General features: G+C 43.2%; 1 protein-coding gene across 6 annotated transcripts in view; it reads left to right on the top strand.

Annotated features, from left to right (window-relative positions):
- Window positions 1-26,950, top strand: part of CACNA2D4 (calcium voltage-gated channel auxiliary subunit alpha2delta 4) — a 131,173-nt gene that overhangs the window by 27,783 nt on the left and 76,440 nt on the right. For 4 of the 6 annotated variants that reach the window (XM_071767991.1, XM_071767984.1, XM_071767944.1 and 1 more), the window contains exons 11-23: window positions 3,028-3,141; window positions 4,214-4,292; window positions 6,303-6,436; window positions 8,172-8,189; window positions 10,080-10,157; window positions 11,467-11,547; window positions 13,957-14,031; window positions 15,489-15,575; window positions 19,111-19,182; window positions 23,354-23,415; window positions 24,107-24,174; window positions 24,310-24,355; window positions 25,816-25,913. In XM_071767991.1, the coding sequence (XP_071624092.1) occupies window positions 3,028-3,141; window positions 4,214-4,292; window positions 6,303-6,436; window positions 8,172-8,189; window positions 10,080-10,157; window positions 11,467-11,547; window positions 13,957-14,031; window positions 15,489-15,575; window positions 19,111-19,182; window positions 23,354-23,415; window positions 24,107-24,174; window positions 24,310-24,355; window positions 25,816-25,913 (1,012 nt within the window). The remainder of the gene's footprint in view (window positions 1-3,027; window positions 3,142-4,213; window positions 4,293-6,302; window positions 6,437-8,171; window positions 8,190-10,079; window positions 10,158-11,466; window positions 11,548-13,956; window positions 14,032-15,488; window positions 15,576-19,110; window positions 19,183-23,353; window positions 23,416-24,106; window positions 24,175-24,309; window positions 24,356-25,815; window positions 25,914-26,950) is intronic. The other 2 variants (XM_071767974.1, XM_071767953.1) reach the window with 1 other exon arrangement.

Raw genomic sequence — 26,950 nt, forward strand, 5'->3', positions numbered from 1 at the left:
CCCAGCTATTACAATATTGTCCTTTTGATGATGACGTATCGAGGCTATAAAGTATTTCTGCCTGACTATTTCCCTCTGTTTTTCTTTTTTAATAATCTGTCAGCATACTCTTCGTAATCTCTTTCTTGCTTCTTTTCTGAAAACTCTTGGTTTCACTCACATTTTTATGGACCTAGATTCTGCAGCGTATTTTTCGGGATATGTAAAGCTCAGGTTTTCCTGTGTGCCAGTTTATGTCATTTTGCTTAACGTTGTCTCTCATTTCTTCTTCATTGGCTTTCTGGTTCCTTCCCTGTTGTTTGTTTTCTGCATGAGACACTTTCCACTGGGCTGGAATTTTTGGCCACTCTGGAGGACACTCCAGGGGGGAGTCTGCATCAGAATAGGGCAGGAGGAGAAGGAGAGGGCCTGCTCAGTCATCTGGCCAGATGTGTGTACAATCAGCGGGCATGTCTGCACATCACTGAGCTATGTTAATGCTCCTATTGCTTCACTAGCAACTCTGTGTCAGGCTATAACTGCAAAGTAAATGCAATAAGCAAATAAGGGAGTACAAGAGACTGACTCTGATTTAATTAGATCATGCCTGTTACTGCTGGCAATGTGACCAAAGTTATACAGGAAAATGTGTAGCTCTGTGACTCATTTATCAACTACAGCTCTGTCCCAGATCTCTCCAGGCATCTATGCTGAGGACATCTTGCTACTCATCTCCCCTTCTTTTATGCTCCTGAGACTTCAGTCAGAGCAGGGAATTACACTCAGAGCTTGATGTGAATGTTTTCAGATCACTTGCTACAGCTGCAGCCAGCCACAAAAGGACCTAAAAATCAGGGATTACCTCTTGTTCGTTTGTTTTCTAAATCTGTCTTTTTAATCTCTATTTCTATGACACTGATGATCTCATTTTCCCTGTTGAAAATATCGTCTACCCCTGTAATTAGGAGATTGCTAGTTCTGATGCAGCATCTAATTTTTCAGTATTGTGAGGTTTGAAGTAAGCTACAGGAAGAGATGACTGAAGTAGTTTGATGAAAAGGTGGATGGCCTTAATTAAGTGTTAATTTACTAATCATCTAAATAAAACATGCTGTAGATTGCAACAGTCTGAAATAAGCTGCTTTTGTAATTACAAGGTTCACATATCTGTGATCTGAACCTCATTCTGACAACATCTCTCTCACCATCACAAACCTCTGCCTTCCTAATGGGTGCTCACACTAGCAGTTTTGTCTGCTAATCTGCATGCAGTTGATCTCCATCCTAGGAATAGCTCACTTGAGACTCCTTGTCTTTTCTTATCTGATGGTCTGCCCTGTGGCTGTCAACTGCTTTTCCCCTTTTGTTGGCACCTAAGAGCATGCTGTTTGAATGGGTTCATACATCAGGCCATTCAGAAGCTGTTGAATCCATCCTTACTGAAGTAGAGTAACAGGCACTTCAGTGATATTAGGAGAAATGTTGAAGGAGGCAAGTCTGACAACACAAATGGTGCTAGAAGATGATGTTATGGTGATATTAGCCCTAAACCTGGTGATTTCTTAATAAGGGACAACCACAGCTGATTGTAGTAGTGTGAAGTGACTGGGTGAATCTGGACTTGGAGTTGGCTTCCAGGTATCGATGGTCATGATGTTAATCTGCAGTGGAACCATAGTAGCCATCAGTGTTGGGAAAAACATTTGCCTTCTGTCCTAACATAGCATTACCAAACCAAAAGGGACTTGTGCATTGAACCCTGAAATATCTAAAAACTCCCAGTTCTCACCCCCTGTGCTCTTGTTCTCCCATCCAGTGTGTTTTATTTTATGCAATTAGTTTTACCGCTTGGATACCTTTTTCCTCATATATAAGATATAACCACTCTCTTCCAGTTTAAAAGTGTTGCTGCTTTTGATATTACTTTAGTTACCCTTCAATTAGTCTCCAGTACACTCTCCATCTCATGCCATTGCCTCTCATTAATCTCTTGTGCAGACTTGTCATATCTTCCTCTTTCCATATTTTTGGGTTACTCTGCACCAGGTTCTATATCCTCCTTTGCTGATTAGCCTTTTCCATGCTCAGAGAGAAGTGGTGAGATGCTGTGCAAGAAGTGCCCACTGATGCTGAGCTAGGAGCTGCAGCAAATCAGCTGCTCATTTTTGTGCCCTCACGTCATCTGCTTCCTCCTCTGGTGACTGCTAATTCAACACCCCAGATAGTGCAGCATGAGGCACTAGGTTCTCTAGAGCTGATGTACCTGAGGGTGGGACAGGCAAGAGCACTACTAGATGAGCAGCTTTCAAAGGCTGATCTACCTGGGTGAATGGCAGGGTCTGGCTTGCCAATAAGATCATTAGTATTCAGTCAGTCCCCACGTCTCCTTGGGAGCACTTCAGCATTTGTACCAAAGTCCCCTTGTATTTCCACACTACCTTAAATATCACTTATGCACAGGTCCCCTGTCATCACAGTGCGTGGCCTTTCGGTCTGGCACATCTGTGACGTGTTTCATCTCTGATGGCAGTTGCCTTCTCTTTTCATGTTCTGCCCTTCTCTGCTATTTTTGGCAGACTGATGGATGTAGCCTAAAATAATGAGTCTGATTTCTCCCTTGTCTCACATTTTCTGCCATAAAAAGTGACAGTTATTGCTGTTCAGATCAGAATTGCAGTGTTTATGGTCACTCTGTAGTCATTTTGCATGAACGACTGCGACTACACAAGATATGAGGCAGCAGGGAATCACACCCTTCCTCCACAGCACTGATTTATTATTATTTATTACTTATTTTGCACACTGTAAAATGTACACACTTATTTTACACTCCTGTGTCCACATGGGCTAGAAGGGCTGTATATATATCAAAATACATATACAAAGTCCTTATTTAAGCAGAGATCTTTCTGAGTACAGGGTGAGATTTGTAAGAGGAAATCAGTATCTGGCTCAGTGTCAATGATGGGGTGGCCCATCCCTAATAAATGCATTGCAATTACACAGAAGGAGCCTGGCCTAACTAATGCTCTTCCTCTCTGTTTGCAGTTCAGAGAAGCTGGTCAAGGAGGCTTGTGTAACCAAGCTATCATGCTGATCACAGACGGAGCACTGGAGGATTATCAGTCTGTTTTTGAGAAATACAACTGGCCAGACCGGAAGGTTTGTCTGGGAAGTGATAAATAGAAAGGGCAAGGAAAGGTTCTATGGTCCTGCTACGGTGGGAACAGAAGAGCATGAGCCAGGACGACAGGCAGAGCTGAGCATTCACATCCTCCAGTACCTGTGTGCATCCAGCTGTAAAAACAAAACAAAGCAGCCAGGCAAGAGCATGCTGTGGTGATTTTAGAGGTGGTAGGATGACAAATGGATATCTGTAGGTCAGTGAAGGTTTGTTTTTTCCATACACTTCATTTTCCAAATATGTGGGCAATCAGAACTTTCTCCTGATAAGATGATAAGGACTGAACTGACTATTTTAAAATTAAAACAAAACATTTCTGTAAGGAATTTTATCCCATCTAGGATGGTTTATAAATGGTCCTGTTTAGGAAAAGGTTCTTACAGTGGACAGGAGAGTGGATGACACAACCCCTCCAGCTATCCTCCAGCCCTTTTTACTTTAAAGTCTATGATCACAGGCTTGTACTAGCAAGAGCAGACCATGAAACTGGAATAGACCAGGCTCATCCTAAGCCTTCCTGTTTTATGTTTGCCTCATTCCATATAGCAGCAATGCACAAAGGGAGAGAAGCAGCCTAGTATGAGGCCAGAGAATGGGGCTGCTAAAGCAGTTTATTTCGGGATTGGCTCTTTTGTTGTTGGTCAAACACAGGAGAAATGGTGAAGCTTTCTCTAAATGATTCATGGGGCCAGCTGTTCCCCTGGGTAAAGGATTCCTGGGAGCTATAAACCTCTCTGCATGTGGTTGCCGAGTGCCTGGCAGAGCTGCTGTCATAAAACCAAATAGAATTTACATTTCTGCCTTGTTATTGAGATGAACCTGGGTGCTATTTGGCTTTTTGAGCTTATTGTAATTGGAGATGAAGTTCCAGCCCACAGAATGCAAAACAAATGGGCCAAGAGGTTCCTGTTTGTGTGTGCAAGCAGAGTTACTGCTCTGCACCACAAACAGGCATTCACACTGGTGCATGGCAGGATGCCAGACCTCAGCCATTTGGATTTGGTAGCACATTACAGCCTAATTCTTCCATCTTTTCATTCCCCTTCCCAGGTCCGGGTTTTCACTTACCTTATTGGACGGGAGGTCACTTTTGCCCCTAATGTGAAATGGATCGCCTGCAACAACAAAGGTGCTGTACAGGAATGCTTCCCCAAGCCCCATCACACAGGTCACAGGGCCCTGGACCCCCCTAGGGCTACTCCACTTAAGCTGAGCCCTTGGCAGCCCAAGGAAAGAGCAGACCCTGCTAGTCCAACGTGAAGTGTGCCTGTGTCCGAGTAATGCAAGTCCTCCATGCTGAGCCACCACATTTTCCTGTCATGGTGCCAAGGGACACTATGACCGAGATTCATGCTGGCTACAGTCCATCTAAGTGCTTATTGTGTCCCAGTTGTTGGCTTTTGACAATCTGTCCAAAACTCTGTCGGAAAGCCTGACATCTTTTAGCTGAGATGTAAAGCAAACATCTCTTCTTTCAAACATTTCACAACAGTTTTCCCAAGGTCTGCAGGTTACCCCCTATATCCTGGTCAAAATCTTTGTGTGCAAGTGGTTTCACTGAGGTACCAGAATAACTTGTTCATCCCACCCCAAAACCAATATTCTCTCTAGCTGGCATGAAACTGCATGAATGGGAAAATCCATTCAGAGTAGGTGAGTCACCTCTATGCATTTGGGGCCTTTTAAAAAGCCCAGTTAACCTTATCAGAGCCTGCAAGGGTAAAGGAAGAAATGGGGGGAAGTCTTCCCTGTTTGGGCATTAATTGGCCACAGTGTGCCTGCAGATAGCAACATTTGCTACATCAGTAGTCCTGCTTAAACAGGGAAAGGGAGATAGAATTTGGAGGCTGACTAGCTAAGGTTACCAACTCTTCCTCTCTGAGCAGTGGCTATAGCAGACTGAAATGCATAGGTGCATTTGCTACTGAAAATAATTGACAGACAAGAATTGCTGGCCTGCAGAATGTCTGTGAGCTGGGGGTGTCCAAGGCTCAAATGTTCATCTATTAGTACTAGGAAAAACACTCAACGTTTTTAGTTTTTGTTAGATGAACCAGAAACTTGGATTTCAGATTCATATTCAGCATTCTGATTAGTGACAGGGAATTCATGGTGCTGTTGGTTCACCATAAAATGTGAGAATGGATTCTCCTGAATAACCAGAGAACAAAAATGTGCTCTTTGCACTTGAATTCTCACTTACGAGACTTGAGCTCTGCATAAGGCTCACTGATTTTTGTACTTTTGTTTCAACACATCGTACAGCTCTTGTAGTCCCTGTTTTCAAGCACACTAAATCTGTCTCCACATCACAGATTATCAGATTGGAAGCCCTTTCACGTGTCAATTTTCTCAAAGTGGTAAAAATGTTTTCCATCTATCTGACATAGTCTCTTCTACACCAATCATTTCCATGGGGTGAGAAGCAGAACATGAGTCCACGTGACATTGCATTGTGTTAACATTTATAACTACTTACGCAGCTAGTTTTGAGGGCCTTTTGGTAACTTGAAAACATTCTTCTTCTGTACTCCTTGTTTTAGTGTTAAAGTATTATAGGTCCACCTGCAGGGATAAAGCTCTGGAAATAGGTCTTGCACTTTTACAGTCTGTTTCCAATGGGTGGATGGAAGTATTTGCCGTCCTTGGATGAAAAGCTAAGCAGATGGAAGAGTAGGCTGCTGGAAAAAATGTGGAAGACAAGTTGGGAGTTTGTACCTAATGTAACACTGGGCAGAGTAAGTGGGTGGCCTGGTGGAATACTTTGTTTGCACGTGTTTGGCCTTCAGGACCAAGGGCATCCTGATTAGGGGACTGTTTTTTTGTCTGCCTAAAACCCAAAGCAACATTTTATGTCTGCTTGGCACGATTCTGGTTATATCAAACTCTAGTCTTAAGCATTGGTCAAGTATTCTGAAAAGAATGGAGCTAGTGCTTTGAAACTCTAGATTTCCACAGAGACAGGTTCCTAAAGCAGTTGGTGGATACAAGGTATGTCAAGGAACTTTTTCGAAAGAGCAGAGAAACCATCTGGGTTGATACAGTTTTTGACATCCAGTTCCCTAGCTTTGCACACACTCGTTTAAAAATACAGAAGATGCATTAGAAAAGTGACTCACACCTCTGTTTCTCTGTGAAGGATACTACACTCAGATCTCCACGCTGGCTGACGTCCAGGAGAATGTGATGGAGTACCTGCATGTCCTTAGCCGTCCCATGGTCATCAACCATGACCATGACATTATTTGGACTGAAGCCTACATGGACAGCGCGGTAAGGACCTGCAGCACAAGCCCTTAGTCAGGGAACAGCAGGGCCTATGGGCCAAACTGACCAAGTTGTTAAACACCCAGCTAGTATGTTAGGCATATAACTTATCCCAGCTTCCCATCTAAATCTCTTACATGTATCAGAATGTAAGTAAAGTCCTCACATTTATGTAAAACTAAGAGCTGGTTGATGGATAGAAATCACTGGTCTCTGGCTCTGCTGAGACAGACAATATTTCTTTTGTTCTGACTCCTGGAGCTGTGATGTGTATGCAGACTTCAGGTCTGAATCTGCAGTAACCCAGGAGCCTAGGACTAATCATACAGGCACAGCATGACTTCAGTAGAGCTTCTTTAAAAGCAGGTTACCATCTACAGGATTATTCACAGGAAAGATTATTTAGAGCTCAGGAAAAAGGTCACAGAGAGTAGTTTCCTCCAGCCCAGTGGTTAACTGCATGATGCTTGCCATTCAAAAATTCAGATCTCCACTTGGGAAGCAGGCTCACTCTTTAATTTCTTGAGCTAGTAAAACCTAATATCACCACAACAGCCCTGTGCTCAGTGCTGTGAGTAAATGACACATGGTAGAGGACCAGAAAAACAGCATTGCCAACACCCCCTGCTTTGTCTCAGGCCTGCCCTACTGGAAGACTGGAGACCTTTGGACAATAAGCAGGTGGTGTTGTGATATTGTGCTGCCAAGGCAGCTTTGAAATTCAAAGGAGTAAAGGGAAGGACAAAAAAGTAGATCACCACTGAAGGAACCTTCTCCTGTACTTCCCCAAATAGAAGGCTTTCCTCAGTTTCTACCTCCAACCCTTTTTACACTGCAAAAAGAGAAAGTTGCAGTTCTTTTGGAACTGTGCTTTCAGGGAGTTAAAGGCTTTTTTTTTCCTGCACTGGACTCTTCCCTCCAGAGAAGTGGCTGCATAACTGTAACAGCTAGAGCTGACCAGAAGTCAGGTTTCCCTCTATCAGAAACAAACCTGAGGTGCTGAGACTGTTTATACTGTCTGAGGTGAAAAATCTTCCAGAAACACTGAGGATGTTTCTGTACACAGTCCCACTCTGAGACCAAAGTTATTGGAGCTTGTCTGGCCAGTTCCAGCTGTAGGGTGTCTGCCACAGCTCTGGGGAGGGTTTCAGGTTTACAGTGAGAAACATGAACTCTCTGAGTTAGAGTAAAACTAGGGTTACTGAAATTAGCTTTGTAGCAGGAAACGTGGAAGTCCAAGTCACACATGGCTGTTATCGATGCTCAGAGTCAAAACCACACAAATCCCAAGAAATAGCCAGGCTTGCACTGTCATGATGCATAGATGCCATTCTCAGGAGACTCCTGTGGGGAGTACCATCCCCACCTCAGTGCTGTGGCTTTCCATTGAGGCTGCAGCCTTGGCACACTAGCTCTATGAGGGTGATGTGGGGAAGTCTTCTGCTGAAGGAGTTATGTCAAGTGAGAACTGGGGACATTGTACTTGAGTGCGTAAGCAGAACCTCCCAAAAAGCCACTCTCTCTACCCAGTGAATTTATTCTGTTAGCTAGAATGCCACGCTTGGCAGTGGTGTATGGTGTCACACTTCCCAAGGCAACCATAGGGATTTGTTGGCTGCACTTTTTTTTACCATGTTTCTTCTCTCGCCTCTTGGCTCTTCCTCCACCCCAGCCTCTCCCATCTTTGATTCATTCCTCCATTCATTTATTCATTCCTCTGTTCATCCGTGTCTCTCACTAGCTGCCACAGTCTGAGGAGGTAACTGCACCCCTGTGTTTTGTGAGCGTATTGTGTCCCTTGTGCCAGTTGGTGTGTCAGTGCCAGTACTCACAGCCACAGCACAGCTGGCCTGCACATCTGGAGGTGCTGGCAGAGGGGGGATGGATGTGCCATTGGGATGCGGCACTGAAGAATAGAGGAAATGCTGGATGTACTGGAGAGCTGTGCTGTGATGTTGGCACAGGGTTGGTCAGTGTGTCTGTGTTGTACAGTAGCTTAGTTCACCAGATCTAATTTTGCATATGTCCAGTAAATATCAGAGAAATTTACTTGCTGTGTGTTAGTATGAGTGCTGCTCTAAATGGGAGGTTTCCACAAAGAATCATCCAGACTGCATCAAAAGCAGCATGGCCAGCAGATCAAGGGAGGTGATTCTGCCCCCTACTCCGTTCTTGTGAGACCCCACCTGAAGTACTGTGGCAAGGTTTGGGGACCCCAGCTCAGAAAGGACATGGAGATGTTGGAGCAAGTCCAGAGGAAGACAACGAAGATGATCAGGGAGCTGGAGCACCTCTCCCGTGAAGACAGACTGAGAGATTTGGGGTTGTTCAGCCTGGAAAAGAGAAGGCACCAGAGAGACCTTATAGTGGCTGCCTAGTACCTGAAGGGAACCTACAGAATAGCTGGGGAGGGACTTTTCACAATGGAGTGTAGTGATAGGGCAAGGGGTAATGGTTTTAAACTAAATCTAGATTTACGTTAGACATTAGGAAGAGATTCTTCAACATCCCTTTAGGGTGAGGGTGGTGAGACACAGGAACAGGTTGTCCAGGGGAGTGGTGAATGTCTTACCCCTAGAAGTCTTCAAGGCCAGGCTAGACTGAGCTTTGAGTAATGTAGTCTAGTGGGAGGTGTCCCTGCCCATGCGGGAGGTTTGGAACCAGATAATCTTGAAGGTCCCTTCCAACCTAAACCATTCCGTAAGACCAGTAACTCAAGATTAACCAGGCTAAAATCTCCACTAAAGTACTGTCTGGATTTTTGACTGGCTCCTTTATGGCTCCAGCATGTATACTTAATGAAGGCAGGATGTATTTCTTGCCTTATGACTAACTTACAAATGAGAGATGGAAGGGGGATACTACTGCCATCGACGAATTAGGTCCTTTAGCTAGCGAGGCATGTCTGGGAGACGTCATTGCATGTGCCTTTCCTGCTTTACCTCTTTTTGTATGTGTGCTTTTAGAGCATCTTTCTTCCGCAATAGTGAGATCATTTATTACCCAGTTACAAGTGTGTCCTCTATCTCCTGTAGAGATAGCTTGTCAAGTTGTATCTGTTTGTTTGGATCATGATGTTGTCTTTTTCCTAAGCTTAGATATTTTAGTCACAAATTTATATAAGCAGTCTCTGTGTGTATTTGTGCCTTTTAAATGTTTGCCCATGGTGTATGTTCTTTGTGGTATTTATGTGTTTGCAGCATAGATGACATCTTGTTGGAATTTTACTCATATTTCTGTTGTTTTCCTTTGTTCTGTGCTCCTTGTATTGGTGGTTTTTACACTTGTTGCATAAGTGTTCATGTATACTCTCCCCAGAGCCTGGTGGGTTAAATTGTTGCCATCACTTCTACAGGTTCCTGTCTCTTCATTAAAACAGCTCTTCAATTTCTCCTGCTTCAACACATTTCACTGGCTTTCATCCCATTCACATCACCCCACATGAGCAAACATCCACAATCCTCTTGGATAGGGAGTATCAAAAAGTTCTGCCACCTGTTTTTAGAGGGGTGTGGGAGGCAAGGAAGTGGCTAACTGCCAATCAACAATTGGGGATTGACAGATTGGGATCTTGGGGATTCCAGTGCCTTTTATTGGGGTTACCTGTGGTGTTGCATTTGCTAACACAGGGCTTGTTGTTCTGTGGCAGCTCTTCTCATCTCAGGCTCAAAGCCTGTTGCTCATGACAACAGTGGCTATGCCAGTCTTCAGCAAAAAGAACGAGACGGTGAGTGCAACACGGGCTTTGCTCTCCTTCCAGCCAGCAGAAGTGAAAGGATGTACTAGACCTTTGTGGGGTTTTAAAGCCAGTGGGTCTCTGAAAGAAGAGCTGGCCATTAAGGACTGTGGTGGACCTCTGGCAGGGTGTGAAGCTGATAATTCACCAGTCAAAATTACAGTCTGTCACTTCCTCTGAATGTTTTTTTTAAAAAAATATCCCTTAAATATGACACTTCTCCATGTTTTATCCCTTCCGCTTTCAAACTGAGCCTAATTCCCAGAACCATAAAATTTCAAGCTTGAAGAGATCTTTACCTTGCCTAATGTATGCATTTTATTGCAGCTCTTAATATTTCATATGGTTCTTTATGACTTCAATAATATCTGTTTGGCAAAAGTGTCATTGAAGAAAGGCATTCAGTTCTGAGCTCTCTGTTGTGGTTTCTCACTCTGTGTTGAAAAACAGTGTCTAAATTCCACTTTAAATTTATCTGGCCTCACCTTCCTGTCATAATGGTCTTGTCTGCTAGACTAAAAAGCCTCAATTCTTTGGTATCTTCTGCTGGGTAGCATCTTTTATACTGCAATAAAATCACACCTGACTATGTTTTGATAACAGAAAAAAAAAATTGAACAGTTTTGGTGTCGTTGATAAGGACATTTCCTCTGGGCTTTGAAACCCTTTAGCCATTTTAGTTCCTCAGCACCCTTTTTAAATGGGAGATGGTACCTCACCTATGCTGTACAAGACATAAGCTCTTCATCTAGGTCCCATAAAGAATTGTCTGCCTTCTCCACCTGGGTCTGGATTTAACATGAATTACCACAGCACTTCAGTGGGAGCCTGTGTGTCACTTTCCCATCATGCTCCCCAGACATTTTCTAAACAACAAGTTCCCCATTTCATGGGGATTTCCTGCATTCCTTTTTCCTAGGTTAACAGTTTTGTATTTGGTGTTTGGTTTGGTTGGCTTAAGTTATCAGCCCATCCGTGTTGGTTTGCATTATTGTCTTACTGTTATTTACATGAAATGAATGAAGGTGGGGTTTTTTTCCCTCAAATTTGCTTTCAGTGATTTTTGCATTACTTCTAAATCATAGTAAAAAATATTGGCTCATACTGGGAAGAAATACTCCTCTCCATCAGCATTGGAGCAACCCCTTTAGACTTTCTGAGGTATGTTTGTTGGGTCTGAATGAACATATTCACACAAGACTAGAGAAGAGGATATGTGAGAGAGGAGGCAACAGTATGTATTCAGGTAGAAAGCTACACAGATTTTTCTTCTGAAAACTGATTGTCCTTTGTTTTTAAGCGATCTCATGGCATTCTCCTGGGTGTGGTGGGCTCTGATGTACCACTGAGGGAGCTGTTAAAACTTGCTCCACGGTATAAGGTAAGACTAAAATTAGGCCATTTGTTATTTTGGACAGCAAAGCCACTCATTCTTCCATGGGCATGACTGAAAAATAATTCCTCTGCCTGTAAGAAGCACTCTGAGCATAAAGTAAGAAATGTCAGATGTGGTCATGTGTGGTTTCAATATAGCACGAGAAATCAGTCACTAATAGAAGGTCTTAGGCTGCTTCAGAAATACAAGGACTGATAATCCAGTAGACTGGCAACAGGTCATGGAACCTTTGAATTTTGATTGTGACCAACCCAGATCCCCCTGAGATTATATGGATCTGGCAGCCTGTATCAGAGCAATGTGTTTTATATCCAGTTCCCAGTGGACAAAAGCTTCCATGCCAGCTGACAAAAAATTAAACTAGTTTTGCTGCCAACAATTGTAGCAGAAAACTTGAGGACTGAATGGGCTATGAAAAGCCAACTTTTCTGTCATGCCTAGATGTTCCTTTCTCCAGGTCAGCAGGAAGATTTCTTGGCAGCACAGTGTACAGGAAGCTGGCTCTCACTCAATTCTGCTGTACCTAGATAAGATTATTTTCTCTCCAGAACTGTTAGTACAAAAACTTTCCATTAGCTATGTATTTAGTATTTCTAAAAAAACTTATATATATTCATCCATACCATAAGAAAACACCTCAGAGATGCACTGATTATTTTCTGCTGTAAATTCAATTCAGTGACCTTTTGTTCAGTCAGTCTGCACACCAGGAGACAGTAAGCACACCTGAGGATCACCACGAATTCAGGCAACTTGAGCCATCATTTACAGTTTTTAGTGTCTCTTAATTAATAGACAACCACTGCCAGCTAGGCAGTTGTCCAAGATCTGATTGCTGAAGACTCACAGGACTGAAAGCACTGTCAGAAGCTATGAATTTGTGTGGTGCTTCCAAATGAGGATGCAGGGCAGACCATTCACATGCAGCTGTAGGAAATGATCCTTCAAGCAAGCAGGGAACTCAGCATGCACAGGCTAGATGGTCTGGATCTGAGGGAAAACTTATCTAGGAACTTCAATGTTTATACATAATTATTTTCTCCCTAAAACTAAATACCTTTTAGTCTGCCTCCCTCCTCTATCACTCGAAGGCCATATGTCACAATAATCTTTCTTCCAGGCCAAGGAGGGACACTGGTCTTTCCACTAAGCAGTGCCAGGGAAGGAGGGAAAATTATTTGAAGTCTTTCTTTACATCAGAGGCAGGACACAACTTCCCAGAAGCTCTTTCAATCCCAGAGCAGTTTGGAAACCTAGGATCCTCAGCTTGAATCCCCTGGCTTATGGGCTACAAAGGACCAGCTCCAGAGTTACAGCCCTTGAGAGTTCATATATTTTTGGTTGCACTTAGTGAGATGGGAAACTTCAGCTTTAATATGCCAACAGGGAAGTTTGCTGTAGTCCTGATCCAATGTTTTAGATTCATTCCTGCCACGTTGAGCTGAGCTCAGTGTGCTCTTTGAATAAAACTATTTCACACTGAGAGAGTTCAAAGTTTTGATCTGGAATGTGTGAAATGCAGAATTCATTCCCTCCCAAAAGCAAAGATGGATTGTAATTTATTTAACTCCCTCTTTCCCTATTGTTATTCCTCCAGGATTGTCTCTACAGGAATATAAACTTGCAGCATTTTTTTGAAGATAAAAATCTTAGCCACTCATGTTTTCCTTGAGATGTCTCTTGTTTTGGCAAACACAGTCTGTCAGTGTTTTTTTAGCAACTCAGATTTTTGTTGAAATTTATATTATAAATGGGCTTGATCTGAGTAACTGCTCTCTCAGAAATCTCTTGCAGATCAGGTCAGCCAGTGTCTGCTCTTGGTAGATTACACTATTCCTTAAAAAGCATCTTAAGACTATAGACTTGTAAATTGTCCTACACTAGGTTTGGTCTTGCCAACACAGAAACATAATGCAGAGCTCCTCTGAAGACCAATAGGATTTCCAGGGAAGCCATCTGTGAAGTTCATACTCACTTGTTTATTCCCTGCTGTGCGTACGTAGTGATGGACATACAGACCTTGTCACCACTGGCTCTGTACTGCTTACAGCATTGCCCACTTTATGTGCAGCACTGCTGTGTCACTTGTGGAGAGCTTATTCTGCCTCTGGGTGGCAATTTCCATGAGGACAATTGTTCTCTAGGAGGGCATCTTTTTTCTGAATGTGGACACAAATCAACTACCTGCCCACCCTTTTGTTCATCTAAGCATAGTCAGCCAGCTCAGACAGAGCAGAGACCCAGAAAGGAATGGTTTTGGATGGTGAGGATCATATTTTCTGCTGGTCAATATCTTTAAAAGGAAAATATTTCTGAATATCAGTATCAGTGGGACCTGTTACACAGCAGTGTTTCTAGTTAAAACAGTAATTATTCTCATGCCTCTTTCTCCAGCTGGGTGTCCATGGATATGCCTTTCTGAACACCAACAACGGCTACATTCTTTCACACCCAGACCTCCGTCCTTTGGTATGTATAGTTGTGAATTTATGAACCTTTGCTTACTTTCAAACAGTGGCTGTCAGGTATTCAGGGATACTCCTTATTTCTCATATTTTGTTGAGCTGTGAAGGCTACCAGGCTCTTATATATATATAGGCATCCAGAAGCATAAAGAGAAATCAGTTCCATATGCATAGATATATATATAGATATAGATATATATATATATATATGCACACATGAACCTGTCTGTTCTCCATGGAAGTGTATTTGAGAGATGTATTTATATGGACTTTCTGTAGCATGGGTGCATGTGTTCCTGTGTTCACGCAACGTTCCACTGATGATCTGAAGAAAAAATTCCCTTTGGTCAGGCATATCCCCTACAAGAAGTCTTAGTACAAGTAGCACCCTGGTAATAGCTACCCAGTAGCTGTAGTGTTGGACATTTTGGGAATCTGGCCATAGCAGGGTCCAATATCATAAATCTTAGTATCATGTTACATCAGAGACAACTTAGAAACCACTGAGTTGCAACGATGATCTTGGGACTGAGGGAGTGGACATAAGGACATTTCTCCCTCATAGTACCACCTGGGTTTCAGACCAAACATCTCTCTGCAAACACACAGATGGCCTTGTTACGCCAGCACACAATGATTTTATATTTCATACACATGCCTGTTGGGACAAATCTACCTGCATGCAGCTATAAGCATTATTGTGGTTAATGGCAAGAGAAAATGCCACCACAGGGTTTTGCACCATCTGTCAGAAAGGCAGCTTTGCAGAGGCAGACCACAGGTACAGATAGTTTATTCACTAGGTGAAAGCAAGGGACCTATCATGTTTCCAGGATGGGGCAACACAAAGCTAGACAAGGGCACTGGTTTATTCCCCATCTGAAACTGATCTGTCTTAGTCTGTTCTACACCTTTCCTTTCACCCAGAACATTAAAGGGAAATAGCTCTCCTGCATCAGTCAACCCTAGGTGAGAAGCGTGCCTTTCTCTCAGTGCAGCAAAAGCCTAATTCTCCTCAGAAAAGAGCACCTGCTGGTATTATAGTGTTAATGGAATTACAATCTTATCTGTGGAAAAAAAAAACCACCACAAAAAAACCCCAAACCAAACCTCATTTCCTGGAGGCAAGTGTGTTGTACTGATCTAGTTAGAAGAATATTCTCACAAAGGAGGTTGTAGCCTTTACCTGCAAGTTTATCTGTGTTCCTGCTTATCCCTTGCTCCTGAAAGAACCTCTCCCACTTGAACTGTCTTGCATAAAGAAATATATGGCATGTTCTGGGGACCATATCTTGGGACCAAGAAGGCACTTGCATCTGTACACTGCCTCCCTAGTTAGACAAGAAAAGAGGCAACCCTATTTTTCAAATTGCATATCAATTCTGAAGGGAATAGTTTAGGAAGCCATCTTCCTAGTCATTATAATTTTTGTGTGTTTGTTTATTTTTTAATAAATGCCAGTATAAAGAAGGAAAGAAACTGAAGCCTAAGCCTAACTACAACAGCGTAGATCTCTCAGAAGTGGAATGGGAAGACCAAGAAGAAATAGTAAGTATCAGAAAATTAACTAAGCTTCTTTTGGAGGTCCTTCTTTCTATTACTTTGAGTGCCCATATGGAAGGGGTCAGGGGAGCAGCTGGCACTCCTGGTTTTTTCTGTGCCAGACTGGTTCTAACTAAGCTAGGCTGGTAGCCTACAAGAGGATGAGGGTGATGCACCCCTACAAAGTGCTTGTCTTCCTTCCCGATATGAGCTTTCCTTCCCATGGAACTGGTAGGGAAAGCACTGGCAGGAGGAAGGATGCGCTTTGAAGGGTGCTTCAGGGAGCCAGTCTGTGTATACATCACCCAAATGCTGCCTTAATACAAAGCCAAGATGGCTTAGAAGTATGGCACTGTTCCATCATATTACCCATCCGTGTAACGTGAGGTATGGTTGAAGCCACTCAAGTAATGAGATCTGTAAAGAGGAAGATAGTGGATTCAAAAGGAGACTAATGCTTGCAGTCACTATTAATAATAGACAAAGATGATAAGGGGCTGACATTTGAGAAAAAAGTTTCCAGAAAACACGTTATTGCACAGATGAGGAGGCACTGAGAACAACAGCAGATCAGAGGGAAAATATTTAAAAATACCTTTTCTATCATCTTTCAAGCAAAATTATTCAAAGGTGATAATCAAGAAACAGCATGCACTTCAACAGCTTCACATTGCTGTATTGCACAAGTAGGAACCCAGATAAAATGAGAAGGTGGAGAGGTCCCTCTGCGGCTGGTTTTTATTTATGCTGAAGAATTAGAAGAGAATAGGTATTTAAGTTCCTAAGACAAGAACGGAATTTGGAGTAAGACAGAATTAGCTCTGAGACACGTGCCTCTGGATTACAGGGGAGACTGCTGAGATAAATGGATCTGATGCTATAGATATCCACTTAAACAGGTAGGACAAAAGAACTGCCCAGCATGAGGATCCAGAGTAGCTACAGCAGCTACAGTAGCTACAGCAGGCTCAGTACAAAGGGAACTTGGGAAGTGGAAAAATGGCAGATTGAGAAAGGAAACACAGTGGGACTGGGTGTGAAACATTTTAAGTGAGATAAAAACAAGAACCTTTAAATGCAGTGGAACCACCAAGATACAGGTTGCCAAATGACTTTGTGTGGGTTCACTGATGTCTTACAGGAGCTCTATTCCCATCATAGTTTTCTGTCTCACTGGGACTGATTTTAGAGCTGCTTCTCTTCACTCAGTTTGATATAAAAAAAAAAAAAAAAACAAAAAAAAAAAACCCAGGAAACCAAAGGACTTCTTTGCTGTCATGTTTGTTTGTTTAGCAGGTTCCAAATAACCTGTTTAGTAGTTCTGATCAAATAATACTGATACCTGAATGCAAATATGACGCAAAGTGTAAGGTTTCTGTCTATAGGCAGAGCAAAATTATCTAGTAAAAAGAAAATGTCAAAAGAGGCATGAAAATCAAAGCCAATTGGTTTTCCTGTACTGCAAATTCCAGAGGAAAGAAAGGTTGCAGTCACAGAGGGTACAGAGGCATTCAGTGATGTGAATGATAGCTGCAGTTCGACTTCAGCAAGACGAGCAACTCTCAAGATACACCCACTGCAGTAGAAAGCTGCCAACATTTCAACACTCAGATTTGCAGTTACAGTATTAGATCAATGACAGACTCAACGTCAGTTGCAGTATATTCTCAGCAACACTGATAAGCAGCAATTCAGACTGGAAAAATGTGTCCAAGTGCTAATCATGTGTAATACAGCCAGCTGCTATAAAGAAATCCAAGGGAGGGAAGATGGCACTGTCAGGGAAATACCAGCTGGTGCACAACAGTACTTCAGGTAGGTAGCAAGGAAGTTTGGGCTTGCTTGTGAAGCAACACAGGTATGATTCTCAGTGTGACGGGAGAAGGGAAGGCTCAAGGGATCCTCCTCAGCAGTCTAGGAATCGTTACCCAAATTGATTTTCTTCAGCCTTCTTCAGAGCCACTGTAGTAGTCTGCAAAGATATTGGAGCTGAGTGACAAAAAACTGAGATATTGTGAGACAAATCATCTGTGTTGTTTTGAAACCACAAAAGCAGGCAGGAGAAAAGAGTCAGCAGCACTCACAGCCAATAATGGGGGCAGCACAGACTCATTGACCTGCATCAGAAGTTTGCTGTCTAGGGAGCTGGAAATGAGTGCTTCAGCACACACCAGAGCACCTCTCCATCCTAGCTCTGCTACACATTTTGTGGAGGTCAGCTGTTACCAGAAGTATCCTGCCTAAAAAGGACTGAGCATTTAGGGGGCTAACACACACCAGAACTGTAATTGATTTCTCAAACCTGGAGAAGCTCTTGAGGAAGAAGCAGCAGACCTGGACTGTGTCACGAACCTACAGCCACTGTCACCTGAGAGATGGGCACAGGACAAGTAGCTTGCCTGCAGACCAGCATGAGCTGAGGAGATCCAAGGAGATCTCAAATATTCACTGATTTATTTCACAGGGCAATTAAAGATGCCTGACATTCAAGAAGATATGGATGAAAAAACAGTATCTACACTAAACTCAGAACACATAGCAATAGCAAATTCTGCAGGCTGTCAGACCAGAACAGAATATGCCATGGTTCTGGCAGAAGGTCAAACACTCTTAGTCAAAAGGAGCAACAGTACCAGTCAGTGTTTTGATTTCCAAGAAGTGGGCTTTGGGAAACACAAGCTTTATACTCTAGGTCTGTAAATAATCCACATCAAACAGCCATAATAAGCAAAACTGTGGCCTTGTAAAGCAAACACAGTTGAAACTGGCCAGCACCTGAATGGAGGCCTGTCTCTGGAGGTAAGGAAGCAATTTGTGTGAATGAATAAGTTACTTCCCACCTTTTTTTTTCTGTTCAGGCTGAAGCAACAGGCTGATATGCTCTGGCAGGCTGGACCTAAAGTCAAAGCCTCTGCACTTGTGAAAAAAAAAACCTTGTCTTTTTCTTGCAAGAGTCTGGGACTTGCTGAGAAAATTACAATTTGCCTTTAAAACCTGTATTGAATAAAGTGGTTTTGTCACTGCCTACACTGCTACCATACAGTGTTGCTTCGCTGTGTTAAACAGCTGCTTTGCTGCACCTCAGAAGTAGTGCTGAATACAGCCTATAATTTCTAAATCAGTTTTCAGAGTGTCAAAGAGCTTTGGAATTGGTCTGGGGGAGTTACTGGGTTTCTCAGGTGCCTCCTCTTCCAGGCTATCAAAGCATCATGCTGATGACTTTCTGACTGCCAACCACTGAATTCTGAAACTTGGACTGACCATTTCAGAGCTTCCAGACCCTTTCTTTTTGCTAAAATACATATTAGCAAGCTTCCGACACAAGTAGTTTTTATTCTGTGTCACATACCAACCTGACTGAACAAGGATCCTGACCACCGAGAACAGGTTTTCTGTTAAAAGAAACAAGCAAGCTCTGGAGGGTACAGTGGGAAACCTGTGGTCACTCTTTTCTGACAGCTCCTGTGTATTAATGCCAAGTGGGTATATGAATTCCTGTCCTACCTGGAGCCACTAATACTCATCTTGTTCACCTCTGCAGCTAAGAACTGCCATGATCAATGGGGAAACAGGCTACCTGTCTATGGATGTGAAGGTTCCTGTGGATAAAGGGGTAAGAAATTATCTTTTTGTTTAGGTCACACAAGGGAAGGAATGGGAAATGGATGCTGCAGAACCACAAAGTATGTGGTGTTCATGTTCAGTGCTTTTGAGCGTGAGGATTTTATTGTTTTGCCACTTATATAACACATGTGCAAAGGACATAAAACAGAGCATCATTAGAAGTGCTCCATATACCTACTGACATTCTGCTCTTACAAAGGTATTGGAAATGCCTCACAGCTTCCTACAGGGAAAACCAAAAAGTGTGTTCATTGTTTATAGGGTTGTGAAATGAATCAGAGACCTTCAAGAGTTTAAAATGGGGAAAACTATGCTGAGCTGACCTAGACAGAAAGGGGTTTGGAGACTCTTTTGCAACTCTCTTTCCCTGTCCAAAAACACTCATGAAAACTTTGTCCCACTCTGTCAGAACCTTTATCCCAGGTCCAGGATTAAATTTCTGTGCAAATAGTTGCAGGCACTTTATGAAAAGTCCTAGTGTAATGGAGACTTGAACATTCCCTACCAGTTCTAATGTAGGGTTATACATCTTCTCTTGGAATCAGCGCAAAATTATCTTGTACATTTACATTCACTGGTACTTTTTCACTCAGGTTTATTTAACTCTCCTAAAGTTTTTGGCTTTTATAATTTCCTGTTAGGAAGAATTCCAGAATCCTGCAAGTTACACTGCCCAGAAATCTTCCATATTTCAGGAAAATTTTCCACCTTTTACAGCTAGCATTTTTTTTTCAGCCATCAGGCTGGCTAAACTGCTCCCATGCTAAGCCACAGTCAGCACCCATACAAAGCAACTGCTCAGAGCCACTGCTGAAACGGTGCCATTTCCTAATAAAGACATCCCCCCTTGTTTCTTCTGAATGGCTGTACTGCTAGATCTTGTAACTAAATTCCCTTTCTCTATTCCTGGGGATGGCAGCTATCAGGAACCTGTCAATGTCTTTGCCCTTCCTCTGCTGGACATTGCCAACATCTGCATTTGAAACACTTGCATGCTTTTCAGTCCAAGCACTTCAGCAATTGTTTTTATTCCCTTTGTGTCTTGCATCATTTTTGGTACATAAATACCAGGGCTTCACTGAGTTATCTGAGTACTGTTTCCTTCTTGCTCTGTAAAGAGCATCTATTGTTTGCAATAGGAGGCCCAAATCTCCTTTCTGTTGTCCCCTCTGTTTTTTTACCCCTCCCACAGCTGTGCCAGAACAGCTGCTTTGGTTTCTGTGTTTCTTAGCTGTTCCTTCCAGTTGCCATTTTTCCACATGAATCCCACTCCTCCTATTTTTCCAGTCTTTCTAATAATTAGGGCTGCTGGGACTTTTTCTCAGAATGCAAGAAACATTGCTTTATTTTGTCTTACAGAGCACCGCACATAAGGGCTCCTAAGACAGAGTCTGTCTGTTCCTCTAATTAGATTTTTTTCCACCAATGCCTTATTGTTTATTGTTTCTTTTTGTTTCCAGTGCCACAGCTGATTCTCACTCCACATCTTATTTAAGCACATTTTAACCGATTCTTTAGAAGAAAATTTCATGAGCAGCCCTTCTAAGTGCTTTATATAAACCCAGATAAATTGCATGTCTTTTATTCCCTTCATCCATTACCTTTTTTATTCTGTCAGAAAAGCAATCAAGGTTTTCCAGTAAAATCTATTCTTTGTAAGTCCAGATTGCTTATTTGGTTAATTTAACCTCTTTTTCGGTCTCTTTGCACTCTCAACAATATTTCTTCTGAGTCGTACAAAGATACCTTTGTAGTTCAGTATTTTAGTGACATCTTTCTGCTACCCTGCCCAGGGGAAAAAAAAAAAAAAAAAAAAAAAAAGGCAAACAAAAGTAACCTTGGTAAGAGAGATTACCTGGTTTGTTCTGCAACATTGCAAGCCATATGAAGCACAACAGGGGACTGAAGCTGAGTATGTGACAGTTTTACTCTTCTCAGAATACATAAGGAGGGGGGACCAGAAGTGAAACTTGGTAATTCTTACTTGTACTCTGCTAGCTGAGGAAGCAGAACAGCATTGGAACAAAGAAAATGCTGACAGAGCCTTGAAACAAAGAAAATGAAGCAGTCAGACAGTGGAGAGAAGGGATGAGTGAAGGTGATAGAAATGATACTGTCAGCCCCACTGTAAGTATTGATTCCCTAGGTTTATTTCAGGAAGGTATTGAGAGTAGGCTGAGATAGAGAGGGAAAAACAAGGACCAAAGACACCAGGCTGTCGTTAGAGAGGTCTAGTGGCAAAAATACCTTTGCTTGCAGCTGGGGCACAAAAGCATTGTGGCTGTGAAAGCAAAAGATCAAGGACATGTGTAGGAGTTGTGGAAAACCACTGATAATGGTATTAGCCAGGACTGGCTGCCTAGTACAGTGACAATACTAAAAATAGAAACACGTGCTCCCAGACCACAGGTGCTTGTAGGCAGACATCCCACCACTGTGCCAGCACACCCAGGTTTCTTGTCTTCTCCTTTGCTCTGTGCAAAGTCTTGCCTGATCATCCTCAGTCCTGCTTGGCTAAAGAGGACCTTTGCTTCACTCCTTTCCCATGGATATGTGGTGATACCTCCAGCTGTCATGGGGAGGGCTGGATGCCCATCCCTTCACCATGCCCAAACAGAGGTTTGCCCTCCCTCCCTCCCTTAGGGCACAAGTGCTCTGTGGCTGCATGTGCAGAGAGGGTTAGGCCAGAGGAACAAAGAATGAACAGAACAAGCCCTATTGAAGGAAAGCGTCTCAGAAGAGTGGCACCTCTGGGCCATTTTCTACTGCATCCTTTCCCCCAGTAGCAGTCCTACACCCTCAGGTCATCTTCCCCAGAACTCCCCTCCTCCACTATCAGATGATAAGGAAAGGGAGGTTTAATACCTCTTCAAACCTCCCCCTCAGCCACCAAAATACCATCATGTTCCTTGGGGATATGACAGCACTTACGGAACATCTCAGCTCAGCAAAAGATTTGGACCCTGTTGCTCAACAGTACACAATCACCATGCATGGAGAGGGAGGGGAGGGAAGGGGATGAGCTGTCTGCCACTTCATCACCTCACAATAACCCCCATCTCCATCAGCCCATCCACTATGTGCACAAACTCAGGGCACACCACGGAGCTGGCAGGGGCTCTCTCTTTGTGCCTCGCTCCCCTTCCACTGCTGCACGACTCGAGAATGTTAGAGCAGCAGTGACTGACCCTGGGGAACACTGACTTTTCTGTGTTCACTCCCTGTCTCCCACACACATCCTCTCACCTCGTTTTCAGACTGGGGCTGGGATTTCAAACATATTAGGGTTCATATACTGGCATAAGGGTTGGATAGAAACTTTCCAAAAACTTTTCTCCTTTGGAAAAGAGTTCCACTGAAATCAACACTTTCCTACAGGAAAAGGCCAGTCTGGCAAACAGCTGAAGCTCTGAAGCAGCTTTCAATAATCTGAAATATCTTCAGTTGAAATGTCAGTCTGAAGAAAATATTTTCACGTGAATCAAAACAGCCTGGATTTGAATCAGCACTTTTCTTCAATTTGAAAATGTAAATTTTTTAACTGATGTTTTTTAACAAAATTGGAATATGTTAATGTTTTGTCCCAGTATGCCATGAAAGCAAATGTCAGGAAACCCAGCACTTCCCCCAGGAGTGGGGAGACTTGGTCCTGGCTGCCCACACACCCACACAGTGGGTAGGTTTGCCATCCTGCAACCAAGGTTGCCTCTCCTCCAACCCTATTTCTCCTCCCTACTTGCCCCACTGAGCCCCCACTCCTGCTGGGGATGATGATGATGTGCAAAGTCACCAAGGTTGCTATGTATGGCAAAAGAGCAGCAAGGGCACCAGTGTGTTGGCTTGGAGGGTGCAAGCAGGAGGGCAGCTTCACCCCACTCCTTCCTCCAGCCCATGCAGAAGCCCTAAAGCAAAGAAAGGTTTAACTGAAGCCCTAGGTGGAAAGACAGAGTGACTGCCTGGATCCCAAAAGTCACAAGTTGGTGAGTATGCTGAATACTGCACATTCATCCCTGCTTCCAGCCAGCACTAGCAGGGTGTGAAGTGCTGGTGATGATCAATGGCTTCTTATCCTTGGGGACACATATCCCAGCTCTCCATAACCACTGCGCTCTTGGTCTGACAGACGGTCTTTCACTTTCTTATTCGTGTTTTTATTCCAGAAACGAGTTCTCTTCCTCACCAATGATTATTTTTTCACGGACATCAGTGGCACACCCTTCAGGTGAGCAAGGACTCACAGGGCACAATACAGTGTGTCAGAAGTCTGCCATCGGGGATGGGAAATTTTTTTCTTCATAAAAATTTTTTTTAGAATTTTAGAATGCAGAGGAAATTTTTTCATCTACAACTCACTAACAGTGTGAATAACTGATTTCTTTGTTCCTATAGCCACTAAAATATTGTTTGGGGGCAACTCAAAAGGAATATTATCAGTTCAGGGGCCAAGAAATACAGCTTAGGTGAAGCACATTGCTTCCTTTCAGAGAAATGTAACCTCTTCAGTTTTCAGTTCCACCCAGTGTTTAATGTTCTGGTGTATGGCTCTAAACAAAACATCATTATAGACTGAAAACTACAAAACATCACATAAAAAAGTCAAGCAAAAATTTTTTTGTTTCTTCCCCAGCTGGGATGGTTTGAAGTTACCACAGATTTGAGAAATTTTATTGTTGGCATGAATCTACATAGTTGGTCAAAGAAATCATCACCAAGAAATGCCTCATAGCTCTATCGATGGGTTCCTTAGCCTCTTGTGCTGAAATCTGATCTCATTTAATCCTCTTTTGATTATGTTCTTTTCTTTAATAGCTGTGGAGAGAGTCAGTGTCCTTAAGGATTGTAATTGCAGTGTCATGTTTAGGGATTACACCTCTCCTTGCTGACAAACCCTCTCTTTCCTCTCCTGCCTGCAGCCTGGGTGTTGTGCTGTCCAGGGGACACGGGGAGTACATTCTGTTGGGCAACACTTCTGTGGAAGAAGGTAGGTCAGCATGGAACAGCCATTATGTTCCTACAGTCAAGGTAGATCCTCTGAGCGTCACTGCTTCCTTTCTTCACAGCCTGTCCCTGTCTGTTTGCCACCCAACTGAGAACTCTGTGTGTTATCTGGTTTCAGGTTTGCATGACCTGCTCCAGCCAGACTTGTCTTTAGCAGATGAATGGTAAGTGGAGGAAATCCTGTCGATGACACAAGACTTCATCGTGAGACTTTGGCAAAGTTCCCATCAATTTGCCTTCAATCTGACCACCCTCAGTGGGCTGGAGAAAAAGCAGTGTTGTTTAGGGGCCATACCTGCAAAGACCTGACGGACTGAACAGGCAGTTCAGTTCCACCTCTTCCTGTGGGAGATCTCACCAAGGCCTGACACAACCCTCTGCTAAGAAACATTTTCTGAGATTCAGCCTCCGTATTCTCTGCTCAGACTTATTTTGTTCCTCCTCCTGTTGCTCAGAATTCTGCTACAAAACCTACAGTATGTCAGACTTGTCAGGAAATTTTGTTGCAAAAGCTTAGGGAGAGATTGAAATGCTTTTTTTAAATCTTAGCTTATTTTTGGTTGGCATTCTTCTGAACTGAGCCTAGCCCTTATTTCTAGTGAACATGGAGGTGATTTATGATCCTCATTTCAATAGCAAGCATAATTTATGGATTTGCTTTGTTTGGATATGAGGCAGGGTGAAGCATGGCACTTTCCATTTATTGCTGTGAGGTTTGGAATTTTCATGAACCCAACATTCAGTTACACCCAGGCACATGAACCCAGCCTGTACCAAAGCCAAAATAACTATATTCAAGGAGCCCTGCAGCCCTTCACACCTCTCATTACACTGCTAAGTTTCACAGGCAGTGCATTTGAGACACAAGCAGTGACTTCTTCTACTCTTAACTGGGGGTGTCAGCTTACTGCACTTCACATACTCATTCCTCTTAAACTTTTCTCATAAATTGCTCCTTTAGTCCCCTTTATGAGTTGTAATTCTGCTTTACAACCCCTTCCTCTCCATTGTCCTGACAATGAAGTGGTCAAAATTGGAAGCAGGATTAGAAGACTGTTTACTTTTATAATAAATTTGTAATACATTCTCCAGTTTCTCCCCAGACTGTGCCCTGAAGCTCCTGCAGCAATGTCCCTTTGGGACAGCTTTTGTTACCATCAAATCATACTGTAAACTCGTTCCTCATCTCACATTTTGTTTCTCTGTCTCTTGGTTTAACTGCCCCCAGTCCAATCTTACCTTGCATGTGAACCTCTGCTTTTCAGGTCTCTCTATCACATTGTTATTGTTTATAGAGACACAAGTATGTATCTTGCATAACATATATTACAGAAAACTACTGCAAGGATTTGGGACTTCTACATTGCTTTGTGAGTTTATGCCAAGGAACATATCAGCCCTATTAAGCACAGCAGTAAGATTAATTGGTGTTTGGTTTATTGATAGGGTTTGACTCGCAGCCACATTGTTAGATTTTGAGTGGGCACGGCATACAGCAATGACAACATCTTCACAGCCCAAGCATTCTTGCTGAATTTTTGTTCGCAGTTTTTAATTTCCAGGAGTATTTGCTTAACTGTGGTTTCTCTTTGCCCTTATGGGCTGCTTCTCCCCTTCCCACCAGGATTTACTGCATCACCGACATTGATCCCGACCACCGGAAGCTCAGCCAGCTGGAGGCTATGATCCGTTTCCTCACCGGAGAGGAACCTGACCTGGAATGTGAGTCCCAGGCACCAAAAGGGTCCTGCTAGGGTTTTCCTGTACCCACCACAGGGGAGAAAGGACTGTGACAGACTGATTGGTGTTAGACTGAGATCCTATGGCACCTGCTTGCAAAGGCAGGATTGAACTAAAGCCCAGCTTAATTCACATGCAGAAGAATCCACTTCCTCGTCTTCATCAGAGGATTTTTTTTCATTTCAAAGCTGCCACGTAACTCAGACTTCATTGAAGGTCTCATTGTGGGAAATACTGAAAAGTGAAAGGCTTGATTGGAGCTTGGTGAGGGTTGTACACCATGTTTAAGACAAACTGACCAGCTGGGCTAGAGGGAGTGCTGGCAGGAGGATAGAGCAAAGCTGCTGTAACTACACTGCTCCCCAGTGCCTCAGCCAGCATCCACCATGGCCTGCACGGTGCCACCTAGACAGATGGGATCTTTCAGTACAAGGATGATTAATTTTGTTTTCCAAACACAATTTATTCTCTTCTCTTTCCTGCTCTCTTTGCTGCTCATCCCTTACACCAGGTCCCATTTTCCAGGCAATGTGTAGCCAGCCACACAAGCAGCTGGTACAGCACCTCTATGGAGTGGGAGCTCTGTGGTGGGAGCTGTGCATGGGAATCCCCTACAGCAATTTAGGTGTAGGATGTCCTTCAGCCCACCTCACTCTCTGCAGCTTCAGCCCCCTTAGCTGTGCCAAGTTCAAGTTTTTGTATGGAATGCTCCTCCTGAGAGGGACAAACCTTTGGCATAAGAATGGGAATCTCTTAACACTAAAACCAAATGTAATCCAATCCCTTGTATAGTTTGAGCAGCTCTCTCCAGGCTCTCTTTGGAGAAGCTTAAAAGAGATGCATGAGCTGAAGAGGCCAGAGAAGCGGAGGGAAGTTTCAGGAGAGATGACTGTGAGAAACATGAAAATTTGGAACTGCTGTGGAGAAACAGGATTTGGATGCATCCTAGATATGTGGGACCTGAGGAGGGAAAGATGTGCTGGTGAGCTCTGGTTTTGAGGTCAGAATGGACAGCAAGG

This window comes from Heliangelus exortis, chromosome 1, assembly GCF_036169615.1.
Source record: "Heliangelus exortis chromosome 1, bHelExo1.hap1, whole genome shotgun sequence".
Classification (NCBI taxonomy): domain Eukaryota; kingdom Metazoa; phylum Chordata; class Aves; order Apodiformes; family Trochilidae; genus Heliangelus; species Heliangelus exortis.